At 42.2% G+C, this 17,672-nt stretch overlaps 1 protein-coding gene across 8 annotated transcripts in view; it reads left to right on the top strand.

The window, feature by feature from the left end:
• Positions 1–17,672, top strand: part of si:ch211-272n13.3 (ankyrin repeat domain-containing protein 26) — a 260,148-nt gene that overhangs the window by 198,723 nt on the left and 43,753 nt on the right. For all 8 annotated transcript variants that reach the window (XR_010976854.1, XR_010976855.1, XM_068050522.1 and 5 more), the window contains 3 exons: positions 5,446–5,523; positions 5,917–6,051; positions 10,594–10,706. Coding sequence is in view for 6 of the 8 variants with exons in the window: in XM_068050522.1 (XP_067906623.1) it covers positions 5,446–5,523; positions 5,917–6,051; positions 10,594–10,706 (326 nt within the window). In the remaining 2 variants the exon portion in view is untranslated. The remainder of the gene's footprint in view (positions 1–5,445; positions 5,524–5,916; positions 6,052–10,593; positions 10,707–17,672) is intronic.

Raw genomic sequence — 17,672 nt, forward strand, 5'->3', positions numbered from 1 at the left:
TTTAACTCCCCCCACTTGAATGGCTTCCTGTACCATGGTGCCATGGTCAGTCTGCTCATCCACATCATAGCCTTTGCTTTTGTCCATATAAGCTGCAGGAACCTTGAACTTGTTGCTCACTTGCAAGGGCTGAGGCTGCTTCACTCCCACCTTCTCAGTCCCTTTACCTGCCTGATTCGAAGTCACACTCTCCTGTCCCTGGCCATTGACCAAATCAGATGACCCTATCGGGTGTGACTGCCTTCTGGAATAAAGTGCCCAGGTACCGTCCCCCCCCACCATGATGCATTGCAATGTCTGCAGCTCGTCCTCCAGCTCATCTACTCTGAGCTGAAGCTCCTCAAACTGCAGACACTACAGAAGTGGTTGCCATGGATGGCCATGTCATCCAGGAGCTCCCAAATACTGCAGCCGCAACAGATCACCTGTCCAACCATCTTTATTGCGTAAATTAAAATAAATTTATTTTTCTTAATTAATTTATAGTTCCCCTCTTCACCAAACTCCCTCACTCACCAAACATCCTTCTTCACACTCTGTGCACTCAAGCAGCACTCTGGAGATAGGCAACACTCAGAGATCCCTGAATTTATACTCTCCTGAAAAACAATGATGAGTCAGCTTTGCTAGAGCTGAGAAACCAATTTAATCTAGTTATCGAATTAACTAACTACAGCTATTCTCAGAAAGCTTGTATATCCATGTTTAAAACTGGAAGAAACTTAACTTGCCCTTAACTTTTAAACAGTAATTTTAGCTAATTGCTAAATGTAAGCAAAAACTAGACTTCAGAGAGAGATTAACCCTATAAATCCCCTGGGAAATCCTCCTCCTCTCTTCCCCCACCCCTCCCCCGAGTCGTTGTCCTCTTCCTCCATTCCCGAGTCGTCTTCTTTCTCCCCTCCCGGATCCTCCTCCTCCTCCCCCTTCCCCCCCGAGCCCTCTTCCTCCAGCCCCCGAGCCCCCTTCCCCCAACCTGCGAGTCCTCCTCCTCGCCTTCCCCGCCCCGTCCTCCTCCCTCTCCCCGCCCCGAGTCCTCCTCCTCCCCCTCCCCGCCCCAAGTCCTCTTCCTCCCCCTCCCCGCCCCGAGTCCTCCTCCTCGCCTTCCCCGCCCCGTCCTCCTCCTCGCCTTCCCCGCCCCGTCCTCCTCCTCCCTCTCCCCGCCCCGAGTCCTCCTCCTCCCTCTCCCCGCCCCGAGTCCTCCTCCTCCCCCTCCCCGCCCCGAGTCCTCCTCCTCCCCCTCCCCGCCCCGAGTCCTCCTCCTCCCCCTCCCCGCACCGAGTCCTCCTCAGTCCTCCTGCTTTGGCACCTCAGTCTCCTCAGTCCTCCTTTGGCCCCTCAGTCTCCTCAGTCCTCCTCCTTCTCATCGACCCTCTCCCCAATCCTCCTCCTCCTCCCCCTCGCACTCTCCCCAGTCATTGTCCTTCTCCTCCTCCTCCTTTCCTCACCACCTGACCTCCTCCCCCACCCCACTTTCCCTTCCTCTTCCACCCCACACTCTCCTCCCATCGATCGCCTCATCCGGTTGCAGTATCTCTTGGAGTTCACGTGCCCGCAGTCAGTGGCACCCTGCGCAATGGGGAAGCCTGCAATCTCTGTGAAGTCGTTAGCTTACTCGGCCTGCTTCTCAATGGCAAGAGAGAAATGTATTCAGCTCTCTTTGAATATAGGACCTCAGTGACCTCCCTTATGTAACAGTGAACTGGGAGATGTTGTATCCATCCTGGTAGAAGCCAGATATACAAAAGGTCAAAATATACAAAAAGGGCCACAGTCACCTTCACAGCCAGTTGCCCTGCTCTGATGCTGCAGTTGTGTCTGCAGCAGTGGCATATTTCAGTGAGGACCACCTTAGTGAAGTGGAGACGTCTGGCACACTTCCTTGCTGAGGTTGGGGAAAGAGAATTGCCCCATGAACACTCTGGACAGATAAGGCCTCATGTTGAGAGCCCTTCTTTCCCCCCCAGCCGCCTCCCCCCAACACATACTCCAATCTTCCAGCAGCTTGTCCCACGCCACCTCTGCTCATTTTCCTTGTCGTGCTGTAGGCCGAGGGGGTGAAAACTACTGCAGCCATGTCTGGGAGCAAGTGTTTGGTATCGAATCTTTGCAGAGTCCTGCCACACTGCTCCTTGTAGACTTCAACTTCAACTCAGCAAGTCTGTTTTTCATGTCTGCATTGCCCACCTGAATTGCAAATTGGAAATTCAAGTGCAGAAAGCCTATGGTATTCTATGCATTCATTGTAACGGACAAAAAAAAAATACGGGCAGTACATGCTTGAATTTCAGATGCACATGCAGGCCCATAAGACTTCTTGCTGCCAGTACAGACTTATAAAATCAAACCTATTATTTGAGAATCACAAGGAAATTTATTGAGACTATTGCAGTCTGGAAAAGTTGATGGTATAATAGATCAACAGTGAGGACAAAAAGGAATATTGCTGGGCAATGTGATGAAATAGGCTGATAGAGCCTCACATGATCCACTTGTGAAAAGATGGAGAACTGGAATGGTTGACAAAAAGTGGAGAAGGGACCAATAAAGAAAAATAAAATCTTTCTGGAAGCCTGCTAAAATGATTATGTCCACTGACTATATTATTTGAGCTATTTTATCTTAAGTTTGGCCTCTAGACTTCAGGCTATTATGCTCAGCATAGCATAGAAGATGAGTTACTGGAAGATCAGTCATGGAAACTAACAGCAGTTTGCAGCAGCAGTAAAGAGAATAAATAGCATCTTGGGCTGTATAAATTAGAAATACAACACAAATTTCAGGAAGTGATTCCAAGTTTGTCCACCTGATGCTCACTGTACAATTCTGATTGCCACGTTAGAGAGTATTGCAAATGACAACTAAATTGATAAGTGGAATAAAATATCTAAGTTATGAAGATAAGCAAAGTTGGGAAAGTTTGCAAAGAAGAAGAGAAAGCTTGGGGTGATTTTATTTAAATATTCAAGATCCTAAAGGGTGTCGATAAGATAAATAACAATAAATTTAATATAGTCACAGGCTCACAACAACAAGGCATTGCCTCAAACTCAGAAGATGAAGCATGAGAAGTTTAGATTTAACTACGTTGTGCAAAGGATGATGAGTGGACAGCCAAGGAAGACAGTGGGGTTAATCACGCCAGAAAATTTGTAAAAGTACCTGATTCATATTGTGTTCAAGGTGTATGAAAGGTATCTTGGAATATGATATTTTGTAGAACTGAGGCTAACCAGATTTGACCCCACTTTTGTTTCTAGTTTTGTATATTCCTGCATGTCTATGATGCCTGCTTCTATGTGCCACTTGATCCAAAACATTAGAAATTGTTACGGTTTAGTTCATTATTGATTGAATGCATGAGAGTCACCTTCATTAATGTACTCCCTCCTGAACACTACTTTACCCCTGAGTTATATCCTCAGGCTGCTGAGGAATAATACAGATTCTCTTACTCTCCAGATGCTTTTTATTTCATGCGATTACTGGAAATTCTTTGCCAGTTGAAGAGAACTTAATTTTGCTAATCAGATCTTGAAGTACTTGGTCCAGAAATGAGTCCTGCGTTCTGCCTTGGATAGTATACGCAGACTTGGTGATCAAATCAAGAACATGCATTTTAAGCAACAGTCAGGATTGGGGTTTCAGCTCTTAGAGTAAGCTTCAGAGGCACATTTTGGGAACCGATGCACATATTCTTAGATTATTGAGAATTATCTCACTTTTTGAACATCCCAGATCTAAGTCAGATAGCTAATGAAGTTTTGATTTGCTGCTTCAGACTTTTGTGGAGCTCTCCTTATGCGTGTACAGGCTTGTTTTGTTTGCACCTGTATCTGTTCCCGATGAGTTTTGAACTTGGCTTTGAAAGTAAACTGCACACCTTAAATGTCAAAAGCTCTAACATTTTACTTTTCATGTACATATGACTCCAGATAGCTGAGAAGATTGTTGAAGAACAGTACAGGGAAAAAGCAGTGCAGTGTGATTAGTTTTGGATAGCTCCAACAAATTGCTGTCACAGACAGGATAAGCCAAATGGTCTCCTTTTGTGCTGTAAACATAAATGGTTCTATTTTTACTTGAAACTATTTCCAGGCAGCTGCATTCATTTGTGACAGTTATAGTGATCTCAGAATCAGTAATTCCAGATTGCATGAAGTCTTTCAACTCGGTTGGTACAGTGGCTAAATCAGTCTGACGCTTGTAGAACTAACAGTCCATACTTTCATTTAACTCTTTAATGCTGAACTTCTGCAGATCCTCAGTTTGGTGGCAAGTTTCTTCAAGCTATATTCTTGACTTGGTTACATCTCATCCTTTTACCAGCTGCTCCCTGGAGCGATTGGCTAGCTTGGCATTATTCAAACCCATTCCAGTTTTTTTTTTGCGACTGCAGTCCTTGTTCCCGGGTTGTTATCTAGATATTTGTTGCTTCATTATTTGGTTCCTATCCTTCAAGTTAGTTTACACTGATTTGTAAGTTTTTGAGTCATATAGGAAGTACTGCTGCCAAGAGCGAGTCCTGGTCACTGATGTCGCTCAATGTTTTTAGGGTACCCGAGTAATCCTTGATGAAGGATCTGAATCAGGGAAGAAAAGAAAATGTTTTTTAAATGCTTTTCTTCATAAATTTTTCCAATTCTGGTTGGTTTGTCAGGAGGAGCAGAAATGGTATTTTTTTAAAACATACACTACTTTTTTTTATATAAAAAAAAAATGCAGCTGGGTAGGTAGTGCTGTGTCCCAAAGCACTATTTTCACCTCTGGGACTTGAGTTTGAACCCAGGCCAGATCAAACTGATGAAATCAAAGACTGCTCTTTGTTGGGTCAACGGGTTATAAGTGAAATGGGTATTGACAGTCTCAATCTAGTTCTTTGTGGGCTTGGGTCTACAGCACAAAGGGTTTATAGCACCAACAATATGGCACTAAATTCACAATCTCTTGCAAGCTGCAAGGGTAGCTGATGTTAGAGGTTAAAATATCATGAAGCTGATCTTCTACGGAATGTTCTTGATTTGAAGTTAAGTCACGTTGGCATTAGGTGACAATAATAGAAATAAACACGCACAGTTATCAAAAATTTTAAATCATAACCTTGTTAAAGTGCTGTTTGTTCAAAACTAACACTTTGAGATGTATGCCATTTTTAACGTTGATTGAAAATATAGTGTCTTTGTTCATCTCTACCAGTCATTGCTGTTGCACTGAAAATTCACCACCAGTTAGATGGTCAATGCATAACTTTATTTCATTTCGATTTTGCTTTCAGTATCTAGGGGTTTCCTTTCCCGGTACACATTGAGTGTCAAGTGCTTACACAAGGCCCTGTTATTTTACAGTAATCCTAAATTTAGGGGTGTCAGTTTTCATTCCCTTGCTCGCTGATGGACAATAATCAGGCAGGAAATGGTGTTATTCATTCTGATGTTGTCTCAACAGGTCCGTGCTCGTCTGGAAGACTTGATAACAAGTTTGCAGGGGGTAAAGGTTAACTTGGAAGATCAACTCGGTCAAGAGGTCTGATATTTCCATTACTATGTAATCTGCATATGATGTATTTAATCTTATAACCAAAACAGCACAAAACATCATTGTCACTTCATTAAACTAACTCTTAAAGTGACTATTCTAGCTGCTAAATAAAATAAATTATATCCTACACTAATCCAGTTGCTGTGCCATATCTAACATCTTATAAAAAATCAGTTTCAGATGTTTATAAGAGAATATGCATGAGAATATCTTAAAATATTCTGTGAAAGTTTACACAATGTCAGTTGCTTTTGTTGACTATTTAAATGCAGGCAGTTGAGGCATCATCTACAGTATTTAATGAACTGATGCTCCTGATGTGTATGGAGAACAAAAAGTTTTATTTTTCTTCTCAGACTTTTATTCATATTTGTATAGGTACAAAAGCAAACTATGTTGTCACAAAATGCAAAAGAGACACATCAACTGTGGGAGGAGGAGCTGAAAACACGATCTAAGCTTGGACTTCGGCTTTCTCAGTTGGATAGAGAAAAGGATGATCTGGCTGGCCAGGTAAGCACAAAGTGAACAGATAATAGTTTGTGAAATACTGCTCTTCTCATATCATATATACTTTGCATATATTCTATAAATGAAATCATTAGAATTAAATTCATGATGTAATAAAAATGAACTACTACTGATGGTGCAAGTAAGGCAGCTTCACAGCTGTGATTCTTCCCGGAAAGGGATGGCCAGTGAATTGCCAAGTATGTTTTCTTTGGGCACATTAGCAATATATTTCATTACATCACCAAGTTGTGCCATATATGGGTAGTGACATTGCCACCCAGATAGTGGAGCTGTAAAATTCCATAGAAGTTACAGAAACAGGCCATTTGAACAAACCAGTCCATGTTGGTGATTATCCTCTATAATATCACTAATCCCAAATTTATGTGCTTGCTCTTTCTATAACTGCCTATCTAATCAGACATGGCCTCTGCTTCTATCATGATCTCTGGTAGTGTATTCCACAGCCTCACAATTTTCTGTGTGGAAATTCCTAGACTCTCCTAGACTTCCTAGACTCTCTTCTATTGTCATGCCTCCTTTCGCTTCTCCCCTCTCAGGTACTCTGCCCTCCCAATTCAGCAATCCTTCTGTAGTCCTCGACCTTCCTGTTCTCTTGCTGCCATCCAAGACTTGACTCACTATCAGATAAGCCTACAGCTTCCCTCTGTGTCTCTCTAGGCATCCTCCAACAGGCTCATTGAGGCACTCAGCACTGTCTCATTCTGAGCAACAATCCCAATTGCCCCATCCCACTCTGTCGTCAACCTTCCCACCCAGTGCGCCCGCTGGAGGCTAATTTTGCCAATCTTCTTCCTGTCCAACTCATCGTCCCACTGCTGACCCTGTGGACTCTGCCAGCGGATCAGTTCTCACCACCCCCCCCCTACACATCTCCCTCCAGAATGTCAGTTCACTTGTGAACAAAGCCCTTGCTATCCATGAACTTATCGTGGATAATTGCATCGACATCATGGTCTTAACGGAAACCTGGCTGAGAAGATGATAATACCTTGCCACTTAATGAAGCCTCCCTGCCTGGCTACATCTTCCACCACTTGCCCCGCCAAGATGCACCTTGACCTGACCTCCTGCTCCTCTGGTACATTCTCTTTCGAGCATCTCACCTTGTTCCACCCCTTTCAAAATCATCATTCTCTACTGCCCTCCCAAGTACAATAAAAATTTTATCACCAAGATATCTTCACTGCTTTCCTCCCTCAGCCTCTGCCACCAGCAACGTCTCATCCTCAGTGATTTCAATGTCCATCTCAACTCATTGTTACGACTAGATGAGAAAAGTGTCTAGAGGTCCCTCTCAACCTTCACCTGGTCTTACCGTAACAGGGTTTTATTTTTAAACACACTGTTTTTAGCTCCCCCTTGGTGAATCCTTGTTCACCGCTTTCCAATTATAAAGCAAAGAAACCAGCACAAACAGGTTTTCTTAGGTTTAAAGAAGAAAAGTTGAAATTTATTAAATTTAAACTCTAATTCGGCTGACACCGACGGATACACAATTGCCCACATTAACATGAATACGCGATACACACATGCAAATAGAGACAGAAAAGAGAAGAAAAATAAAGTGGAACGGTTTGAGGCAATATCTGAAGAGTTTTTGTTACGGATCTTCGAGCTCACTATAGAGTCCTTGATTGTAGGTAGATCTTGCTTTACGTTAGGGTGCAGTATTCTTCTTAAACCTAGCTTGCTGTAGGAGACTTTTCTCTCTTGGGGTTCATGTATCTTCAGTGGATTCAGAGGCTTGTGAGAAAGAGATGGGAGCAGACAGGAGAGATCTTCTCAGTCCAGGAGCAAACAGTCTTTCTCTGTTCAAACTCTCTATGACTAGTTCAAAAGACCCTGGAACAGCCAGTTGGTCATGTGACCAACTGGTTGAAACAGTCCTAGATTGTATCCTCCTTAGCAGTCAACCTGGAATGCTTCTCTTATACACAGTACCTGGTGATCAAGGTCCATTGTTGGTTGAATGTGTCAAGTAATGGTCCTTTGTCCTTCCAATCACCGTCTGTTCATATGCAAATGACTTTTCCAGCCACGGCTGATTTACTTATCAAGCCATTTCATCGCTCCAGCAACAGTTTAAAATCAATGTTCATGCCAAGAATGAGGCACATTAATTTTGTCAGGTGGGGGCCTAGCATTACAAGCATGATGGTCTCTCTCCTCTGAGTTCACTGCCCTTTTATCCTCCCTAAATCCCTGCATGTAAACTCCCCAACCCATATTCATGGCCACCCTTCAACTTTGCCATTTCATGTGGTCTTGCTAGTCCCATCATATCAATTACAGATAAGGCCATCTCTGATCACTTCCTTGTATCTCTGTCCAAGCACATCCCCCTTCCACGCCCCAACCCTACCTTATTCTGCATCTGTCCCTGGAAAAAAGCTATCCCCCTATTCTCTTACAGCAGCACTTTAAAAAAATCTTCACTATCTAGCCTTTGGCCCTCCGTTTACCACAACATTTCTGCAGCTACTGATCTGATCAACCACATTCACACCTCCAACTTTTGGTGCCCCAGTCCCCAATAAAAAGATTCGTCTCTCACACCCTGGCTGTTTTCCCTAGTATAGCCCTCATCTCCACTCCCTTAAGTCCAAGGGATGCAAACTTGAAAGGATATGGCGGACAACTGGTTTAGCCATCCACTGCCAGACCAGGCTGGACCACTTAAAACACTATGAGCTCTTGCTGTCATCTGCTAAAACTGCTCACTATTCCAGTATCATCTTGGAATACAGAGGTAACTTCTGGCTTTTCTCTACTGCAAACTGCCTTCTTGAACTTCTTTCTCGTGTCGCCTCCACTATCAGCGCTAACAATAAGAGCGAAGAGCTCATGGACTTCTTTTTCGCTAAAATTGAGACCAACCGATCAGCTGACTCTGCTGCGTCCCTCCCTTTCACCAGTCCACCTGGCCAAACTTCCTGTAATGCTCCCCCTGCCCTGACTCTGAACTCGCATCTTTCTCTAGTTTCTCTCCTATCTCCCCTCATGTCCCCTCTGAGCTTATTTTGACCATGAGACCCACCTCGTGTTCCCTCAACCCTGTTCACACTAAACTGCTGATCAGGCCACTTTGTCTCCTGATCCCCATTTTAGCTGATATTGTAAATGGTTCTCTGTCTTCAGGTGCTGTCCCTCTCTCCTTTAAATCTGCCATCATCAAATCTCTCCTAAAAAAAAAACAACATTGCAAACTGCCGTCCGATCTCATTGGATTGTTGTTGCTTCCCAAATCTATTCCCATCTTTCCCGGAACTCCATGTTTGAATCCCTCCAATCAGGTTTCCGCCACTGCCACAGTATCAAAACAGCTCTTAAAGTTACAAATGGCATCCTATGTGACTGTGAATAAATTTTCCCTTTCCGTCCTCTTTGCAGCCTTTGACACAGTTGACCACACATTCTCCTCCAATGCCTCTCCACTATCATGCAGCTGGGTGGGACTGCTTTCACCTGGTTCCATTCTTATCTATATAATCGTAGTCAGAGAATCACTTGCAATGGCTTCTGTTCTTGCTCCCGCACCATTACCTCTGGTATCCCCAAGGATCTATCCTTGGCCCCCTACTATTTCTCGTCTACATGCTGCCCTTCGGTGACATCATCTGAAAGCACGGCGATAGTTTTCACATATATGCTGACGACACTCAGCTCTACCTCACCACCACTTCTCTCGACTCCTCCATTGTTGCTAAATTATCAAACAGCTGATCCGACATCCAGTATTGGATGTGCAGAAATTTCCTCCAATTAAATATTGGGAAGACGGAAGCCATTGTTTTCGTTCCCCGCTCCAAACTCTGTTCCCTAGCTACTGACTCAATTCCTCTCCTTGGCAACAGTCTGAGATTCAGCCAATTTGTTCACAACCTTGGTGTCACATTTGAGCCTGAGATGAGCTTCTAATCTCATACTCATTCCATCACTAAGACAGCCTATTCTCACCTTTGTAACATCGTCCACCTTCGCTCCTGTCTCAACTCAAGTGCTGAAACCCTCATTCATGCCTTTGTTGCCTCTAGACTTGACTATTTCAATGCATTGCTGACTGACCTCCCACATTCTACTCTCCATAAACTTGAAGTCATCCAAAACTCTGTTGCCCATGTGTTAACTCACACCAAGTCCTGTTCCCCTGTCACCTGTGTTTTTGCTGACCTACGTTGGCTCCCAGTCAAGCAATGTCTTGATTTTAAATTTATCATCCTTGTTTTCAAATCCCTCCATGGCCTCACCCTTCCTATCTCTGTTATCTCCTCCAGTCTCACAACCCTCCAAGATACTCCTCAAAAACCCACCTCTATGACCAAGCTTTTGGTTATCATACCTCATATCTCCTTTTGTGGCTCAGTGTCATACTTTGTTTTATAATGCTCCTGTAAAGCACCTTGGGACGTTGTGTTATGTTAAAGGTGCTATATAAACATAAGTTGTTGGTTAATTGAAATACACACATGCATCTTTGTATATTAATCTCGAGTAAAAAGGAATACGTTATTTTTAAAGGTTGAAAGTGAAAGGAAAAAAGTAAAGAAGCTTGCAGAGTTTAAGCGATCAGTGGAAACCAGACTGACTCAGGAAATGAAAAGAAACAATGAGCTTCAAAAAGAGCTAAACCGGTATGATATTAAATTCTGCAACATATCTATCTGGACTGTATTAAAATTCCAGCATCATACTTTCTCTCACACTTCCTCATCCCAGCTGTCATGCTTTTCTACCATAATTAAACTTAATTAATCATTTTACCTTTCTCAGCTTGAGTTCCCTCAGCTTAATCTCCAACTTGGATGGTGCTGTTCTTCACAGTTCCACCCACTTGAAGACTCCCAAAAATCAGACCTCATGTCTGATGTAAAGTCTTGGCACCTCTTCCTGCTCTTGTACAGACCTTTATTGATCAATACGTCTCTAGTCCATCAAGGAAGGAAGCAGTGTTGAATCTGGATCTGGGAAATTAAGTAGGGCAAGTGGATGTATTACAGCAGATGATCATCTAGCTAACACTAACCATAACATAATTTAGTTTAGAGTAATTATGGAAAGAGACCAGAAAATTGTGAATGTAAAAATGCTCAACTGGAGAAGAGCTAATTTCAGTGATTTAAGAAAGGACCTATCACAGGTAGATTGGAAAAGGCAATTGCAGGATAAAGTAATAAAGGAGCAATGGAGGACATTCAGGAAAGAGAGAATTCAAGTTCAAACTGGGCCTCTTTTTGGAGGAAAAAGGTAGAGCATCCAAATGTCATGCACCCTAGATAACAAAATATGAAAGTTAAAATACAACAAAGGAGGCTTATGACAAATGTCAGGAGCAAGATTCAATTAATAACTAGGAAGCTGAGTACAGGAAGGAATTGAAGTCAATACAGGAGGCTAAGAAGGTTACAAGAAAAGATTAGCAGGCAAAGTTAAGTTGAAGACTGAAATATTTTGTTAACAAATAAAGTGTAAGTATTTAGCTAGGGAAAAGGTTGGGCCTATTGAAGACTCAAAGGGAAATTTTCATGTAGAGGCAGAGGACATGGCTAAAATATTAAATGAGTACTTTGCATCCCTCTTCACGAAGGAAGCAAATGATATGAAGGTTCTATAAAAGAGGAGAGGGACGTTTTGTACAGGATAATAATAGATAGAAAAGACATACCAAAAAGATTAGCATTACTGAAAGTTGGTAAGTTTACTGATTCAGATGGAATTCACCCGAGGTTCCTGAAAGAAGTAAAGATAAAAATAGCAAAGACATTGGTCACAATCTTTCAATCATCATTGAATGCAGTTGGAGTTCCAGAGGACTGGAGGGTTTCTAATGTTATACCACTATTCACAAAGGGATAAACCAGGAAGCTACAGGCTAGTCAGCCTAACATCTGTGGTGGGCAAGTTATTGGAAACCATTATTCATGAACAAAATAAACTTTCGTTTGGAAAAGGCATGGGTTAATCAAGGAGAGCTGAATGGATTTGTTAAAGGTAAATCGTGTCTGACTAGCTTGCTTGAATTCTGTGATGAGGTATCAGCAAAGATTGATCAAAGGTAAAGCAGTAGATGTTGTGTATATGGACTTTCGGAAGGCGATTGACAGTGCGCATAGTAGTCTTGAGTGCGCATAGTATTCTTGTTAAGAAAATGAAAGCCTATTCAATTAAGGGGAAGTATGGATACAGAATTGTTTTAGTGACAGGAAGCGAAGGGTGGTGGTAGATAGAGGTTTTTCACACTAGGAGGTGATTTGCAGTGGTGTTCCCCAAGAGACTATTTTTGATTTTTATAAATGTCTTAGACTTGGGTGTAGGAAGCAGCATTTTTGGCCCAGATTTCATGGTGGTAATGACGACGAAACTGTCAGCATTCATTGCATTACTCCACAGAAACTGACAGCAACTTTGGGAATCTGCATATGTGCAGAATAACACAGAAATTGCTGTCAGTGATTCAATGTCCCTCCAAAGGGTGTGCTGTTGATGTCCCTCCCCCCAACAAAGTGCAATCCCGAAGTGAACTGAAGAAAACTTCCACTTTTATGTTGTTTATATTGCTGTTAAAAACACTTGAAAAAGTTACACATTGTAAACTAGGTGTCACTGGGTTTTTATGTTTGTAATTACTGCTAAACACCTCCACTGGTCCTTGTTACGACCAAGGCGGGAGGACTGCACTGTCTTTCTCCAGTTCCACTTCTCCACATGTCATAGCATATATTTAAATGTGTACCCAGTTACCGATGCAGCCAATTATATACTCTATTTTAGTTTCAGAATAAAATTCACCAACCAGGACAAAAGTATTAATTTATTATAAAACAAGACTTGGTCAATAAAGATGCAAAACTTTAACACACAGTTCGAAATATGATAGTAAATATATATATTCCCTTCTAAATACCCAACATGCACACACACCAGTTAAAGGAAAAATAAAGATGCTTTGGCCAAAGTACTTGTTAATTCTTGAAGAAAAAGGGTAAGATATGTTATGTTCCAGATGGCATACAGTCTGGCATCGGGGTACACGTAGATGGGGCACTGGGATCTTTTCAGAAGCAGTTCGTTCAGAAGATGGTGAGAGGAAGTCTTCCAAAAGCTTCTCAGGAGAAATGCGGCATCAGGCGTTACAGCTATCACACACTGGATTTTTTGCAGGGTTTCTCAGAGAGCTGGAGAAAAGATGAACTGGGTGTTTTTCAGCAGGCTACAAACCCAACTGACAAAAAAAATATTCAAAAATGAAACCCACTCTTGAGCACCATAACTCTTGACATGTCACTTCTCTTGTAAACACCTTCCATAGTCAGAAGGCACCTGTTGTTTACTTAGCTGAAGACGTGACATCCAGTAAATGTTTTTAAACAGAGTCCTTTCAGTGACCCTTTTATTTAAAAAAAAAGGCCAGCATCTATGGAATCACTTCAGTCCTCCAATGAATCCATATCCACAATTCTAAAACATGAGTCCTCAAACAATATTTTAAAAAATGAAGCACTTTCATAAGACCCTGAAAGTTAATTATATATGTTTAGTGTGTCAAATTTCTCCATTTTGATTTTTAAAAATTCAAAATACTTTTTCTTAGTTTGTTTAGGCTATTTTAGCTTCTTTCTTAATCCAATCATAATCTTTTCTTCCGCTATCTCAAGAGTTAAATTGAAAGTGAAGGATAATCCCTGCCTTTAACTTCCTGGTTTTCTGTCTGTGAAAACACTTCAATGTGATTGGCTGCTTATCATGCTTGGGGACATCACTGCTGCTGGACTCCTGGAGATCCCCTTAATTGAATCTGCCTTTGGGAAATGGGAAATCCACGCCACAGAAATCACTATTTCTTTGTAGGCAGCTTTCTTTGAGGTCAGCAGCAAGCGCCATGGTTTCACCGCTGACCACAAAATACAGCCATTAATTTTCCAGATGTTATGACACTTTGCAAAAGTAGTAGGTACTGATGAAGATAGTTGTCGACTTGAAGTTGACAGAAGCAGGATGGTGAAATTGGCATATGGAATTCAATACAGAGAAGAATAAAATGATGCACTTTGCGAAGACTAATATGGTAAGCTAGTATGCTATAAATGCACAATTTTGAAAAGTGTAGATGAGAAGAGCTGCCTTGATTTCCATACACACAATCCTTAAAGATGGCGTAGCAAGCTGATAACGTGGTTAAAAAAATATGGGTTACTTTAGCTTATAAACAGAGGCTTAGAGTATAAAGGCAGAGAGATCACACTAGAACTTTAGAAATCATTGGTTAGGCCTCAGCTGGAGTATTATGGGCAATCCTGGGCGCAACACTTCAGGAAAGATGTAAAGGCCATACAATAATAACTTGTATTTATATAGCACCTTTAATGTAGTAAAACATCCCAAGACACTTCAAAGTATCGTTATCAAACAAAATTTGACGCCAAGTCATATAAGAAGATATTAGGGTAAATGGCCAAAGACTTGGTCAATGAGGTAGGTTTCATGGAACATCTTAAAGAAGGAAAGAAAAGTAGAGACAGAGAGGTTTAGGGAGGGAATTACAGAGCTTAGGGCCTTACCAGCTGAAGGCATGACCGCCAATAGTGGAACAATTAAAATCAGAGATATGCAAGAGGCCAGAATTGGAGGAGCACAGATGAGGGTTGTAGGGCTTGAGGAGGTTACAGACACAGGAAGGGGCAAGGCCATGGAGGGATTTTAAAACAAGGATCAGAATTTTAAAATTGCGACATTGCTTAACCGGGAGCCAATGTAGGTCAGCAAACATAGGGTACAGAGAGGTTTACCAGTATGTTGAAAGCAAAATACTGCGGATGCTGGAAATCTGAAACAAAAACAAGAAATGCTGGAATCACTCAGCAGGTCTGGCAGCATCTGTGGAAAGAGAAGCAGAGTTAACGTTTCGGGTCAGTGACCCTTCTTCGGAACAGTTCCGAAGAAGGGTCACTGACCCGAAACGTTAACTCTGCTTCTCTTTCCACAGATGCTGCCAGACCTGCTGAGTGATTCCAGCATTTCTTGTTTTTGTTACCAGTATGTTACCTGGGTTGAGGGACTTCAGTTTTGAGGAAAGGTTGGTAAAGTTAGAGTTGTATTCCTTTGAACAGAGAAGGTTAAGAGCTGACCTAATAGAGGTTTTCAAGATGATGAGAAGTTTTGATGAGAGAAAAAGTACTCCCACTGGTAAGTGGGTCAATAATTGGAGGTCACAGATTGAAAATCATTGGCAAAAGATCTAGAGGGATGATGAGGTGAACTTTTTTCACTCGAGTTGTCGGGATCTGGAACACTTTCTGAAAAGGTGATGAAATCTGATTCCGTCAATTTGAAAAAGTTAGGCAGGTACTTGAGATTGAGGAACTTGCAGGGTTATGGACAAAAAGTAGCGGTGTGGAACTGAACACGACTGCTCTTTCAAAGATCCAGCACAGGCAAGATGGCCAAATGACCTCCATCTATGCTGTAGGTTTCTGTGTTTCTTATCAATGCCCACATCCATTATGTGCTCCCAGTACGAGATTATAGTCACTGCTTCGCTATCTCCTACCACCACCTTCATCAATATTAGGTCTCTCACACAATCTGATATTACCTCCATCACCTCTGCTATTAGTGGCCTATTACCTTGTCAGATCTCCAAAATAGTAGATATACCAATACTAAGCTGGTAACCAGCTGTTAATTGTTTAAACCACTTGCGCTAACAGCAAGTTCAGTATAAGTACTTCAGACAAGTTGAATCATACAGCACAGAAGAAGGCTATTTGTAAGATTGCGATTGTGTCGGCTCTTTGAAAGAGCTATCCAATTAGTTCCACTCCCTTGCCCTTTCCCCATTTAATTTGCAAATTTTCCTTTTCAGGTATTTATCCAATTTCCCTTTGAAAGTTATTATTGAATCTACTTCCACCATCCTTTCAGGCAGTGCATTACAGATCATCATAGCTCGCACAAATAAATAAATTGCTCAGGCTACTTCTTGTTCATTTGCCAATTACCTTAAATCTCATTCCTCTGATTACCGAGCATTCTGCAGCTGGAAAAAGTTTCTCCTTGTTTACTCTATCAAAACCCTTCAAAGTTTTGAGCACCTCTGTCCAATCTTCCCTGAAATTTCTCTGCTATAATGAGAACAACCCCAGTTTCTCAAGTCTCTCCACATAACTGCAGTCTTTCATCCTTGCTAACAATCTCCTTTGCACCCATCCTTCCTAAAACGTGCCCAGGATTGGCCACAATTCTCAAGCTGGGGCCTAACTAGCTTCCCTTTATCAAATCTGTGGTGGCTTTCCTTTATCAACCCATACTTTTCCAAATGCCAGTTAATTTTGTCCTGGTCTAATGTGTCTTAAAGTTTCTCCAGCACTGACATTAGGCTGGCTGCCACATAATTGCTGGATTTATCCCCCCCCCAGTCCCTTCCTGAATAGGGGAGTAACATTTGCAATCCTCCAGTCCTTGGGTATCACTGTATAAGGAGGCTTGGAAGATTGTGAACAGAGCCTCTGCAATTACCATCCTTGCTTCCCTCATCAAGGATGCAACCCATCCAGACCAGGTAACTTTTCTACTTTGAGCACTGCCAACCTTTTAAGTACCTCCTCTTTACCTATACTGATCCCATCCAATTTGTCTATTACCTCCCTCCTTTACTGTAATGTTGGCAGAATTCTCCTCTCAGTTAGTACCTCAACCATGCCCTCTGTCTCAATAAGGAGATTATTTTTGTCCCTAATAGGCCCCACTCTTCTTCTGGTTACTTTTTTTACTGCTTATGTGCTTATAAAAGACTTTTGCGTTCCCTTTTATGTTGGCCACTAATCTATTCTCTCACACTCTGCCCCTTATTTCTTTTTTCAGTTCTCTGCTGTGCATTTTGGTCACAAAATGTGGCTCTGTAGCACCCGTGGTTTCAGAACAAGGGGAGCAGGTTGAGGTTTTTTAAAAAAGGACATTAGCCCTCCACCTAGCATGGTCACACAAATCACCATGTTGTGGAGGGCCCTAGTGCAGGTGTCCCATGTGTGCGCCACAAGTATACAGATTGGGCAGTTCATAACATCAGTAGGAGTCTAATGCTCTTTTCATGCCTGACCTGCCATTTTAGACCTTGCTGCTCCTGTTAACGCCCCCTCTTAAACACACACAGCAGAACATGAGTTCAGCTAAACAGAGAGAAGCAGATGGAGCAGGATTATAGCTGTGCCAGGATAGCAGGCTTCCCCATGGTGCAGGAAGCATTCGGCTGCATGCACATGGTTTTGCAGTAACCACGTCTCAATGAAGAAATGTACGAACAACTACAACTTGTATTCATATAGGGCCTTTAATGTAATAAAATGTCCCAAGGCATACCAAAACCACAAAGGGTACCACTCACTTACCATGCTGTTAGTGTGCAGCCATGCCCAGAACATCATGTTGCCACCATTCCCAATATTTTCATGGTTCCATGATCCCTGGTGCTCAAGGCTTGCATATTCCAAGGGTCCCCTACTCTGGTGCTACCAGGTCATGAGGTTTCCTTCCAGTATTTCTAGACCCCTCTTCTCACTTCCTACTTTTCCCCAGCTATTGAAATCTCTCTCAAATTTCTCTGA

Source organism: Heterodontus francisci, chromosome 18, assembly GCF_036365525.1.
Source record: "Heterodontus francisci isolate sHetFra1 chromosome 18, sHetFra1.hap1, whole genome shotgun sequence".
Classification (NCBI taxonomy): domain Eukaryota; kingdom Metazoa; phylum Chordata; class Chondrichthyes; order Heterodontiformes; family Heterodontidae; genus Heterodontus; species Heterodontus francisci.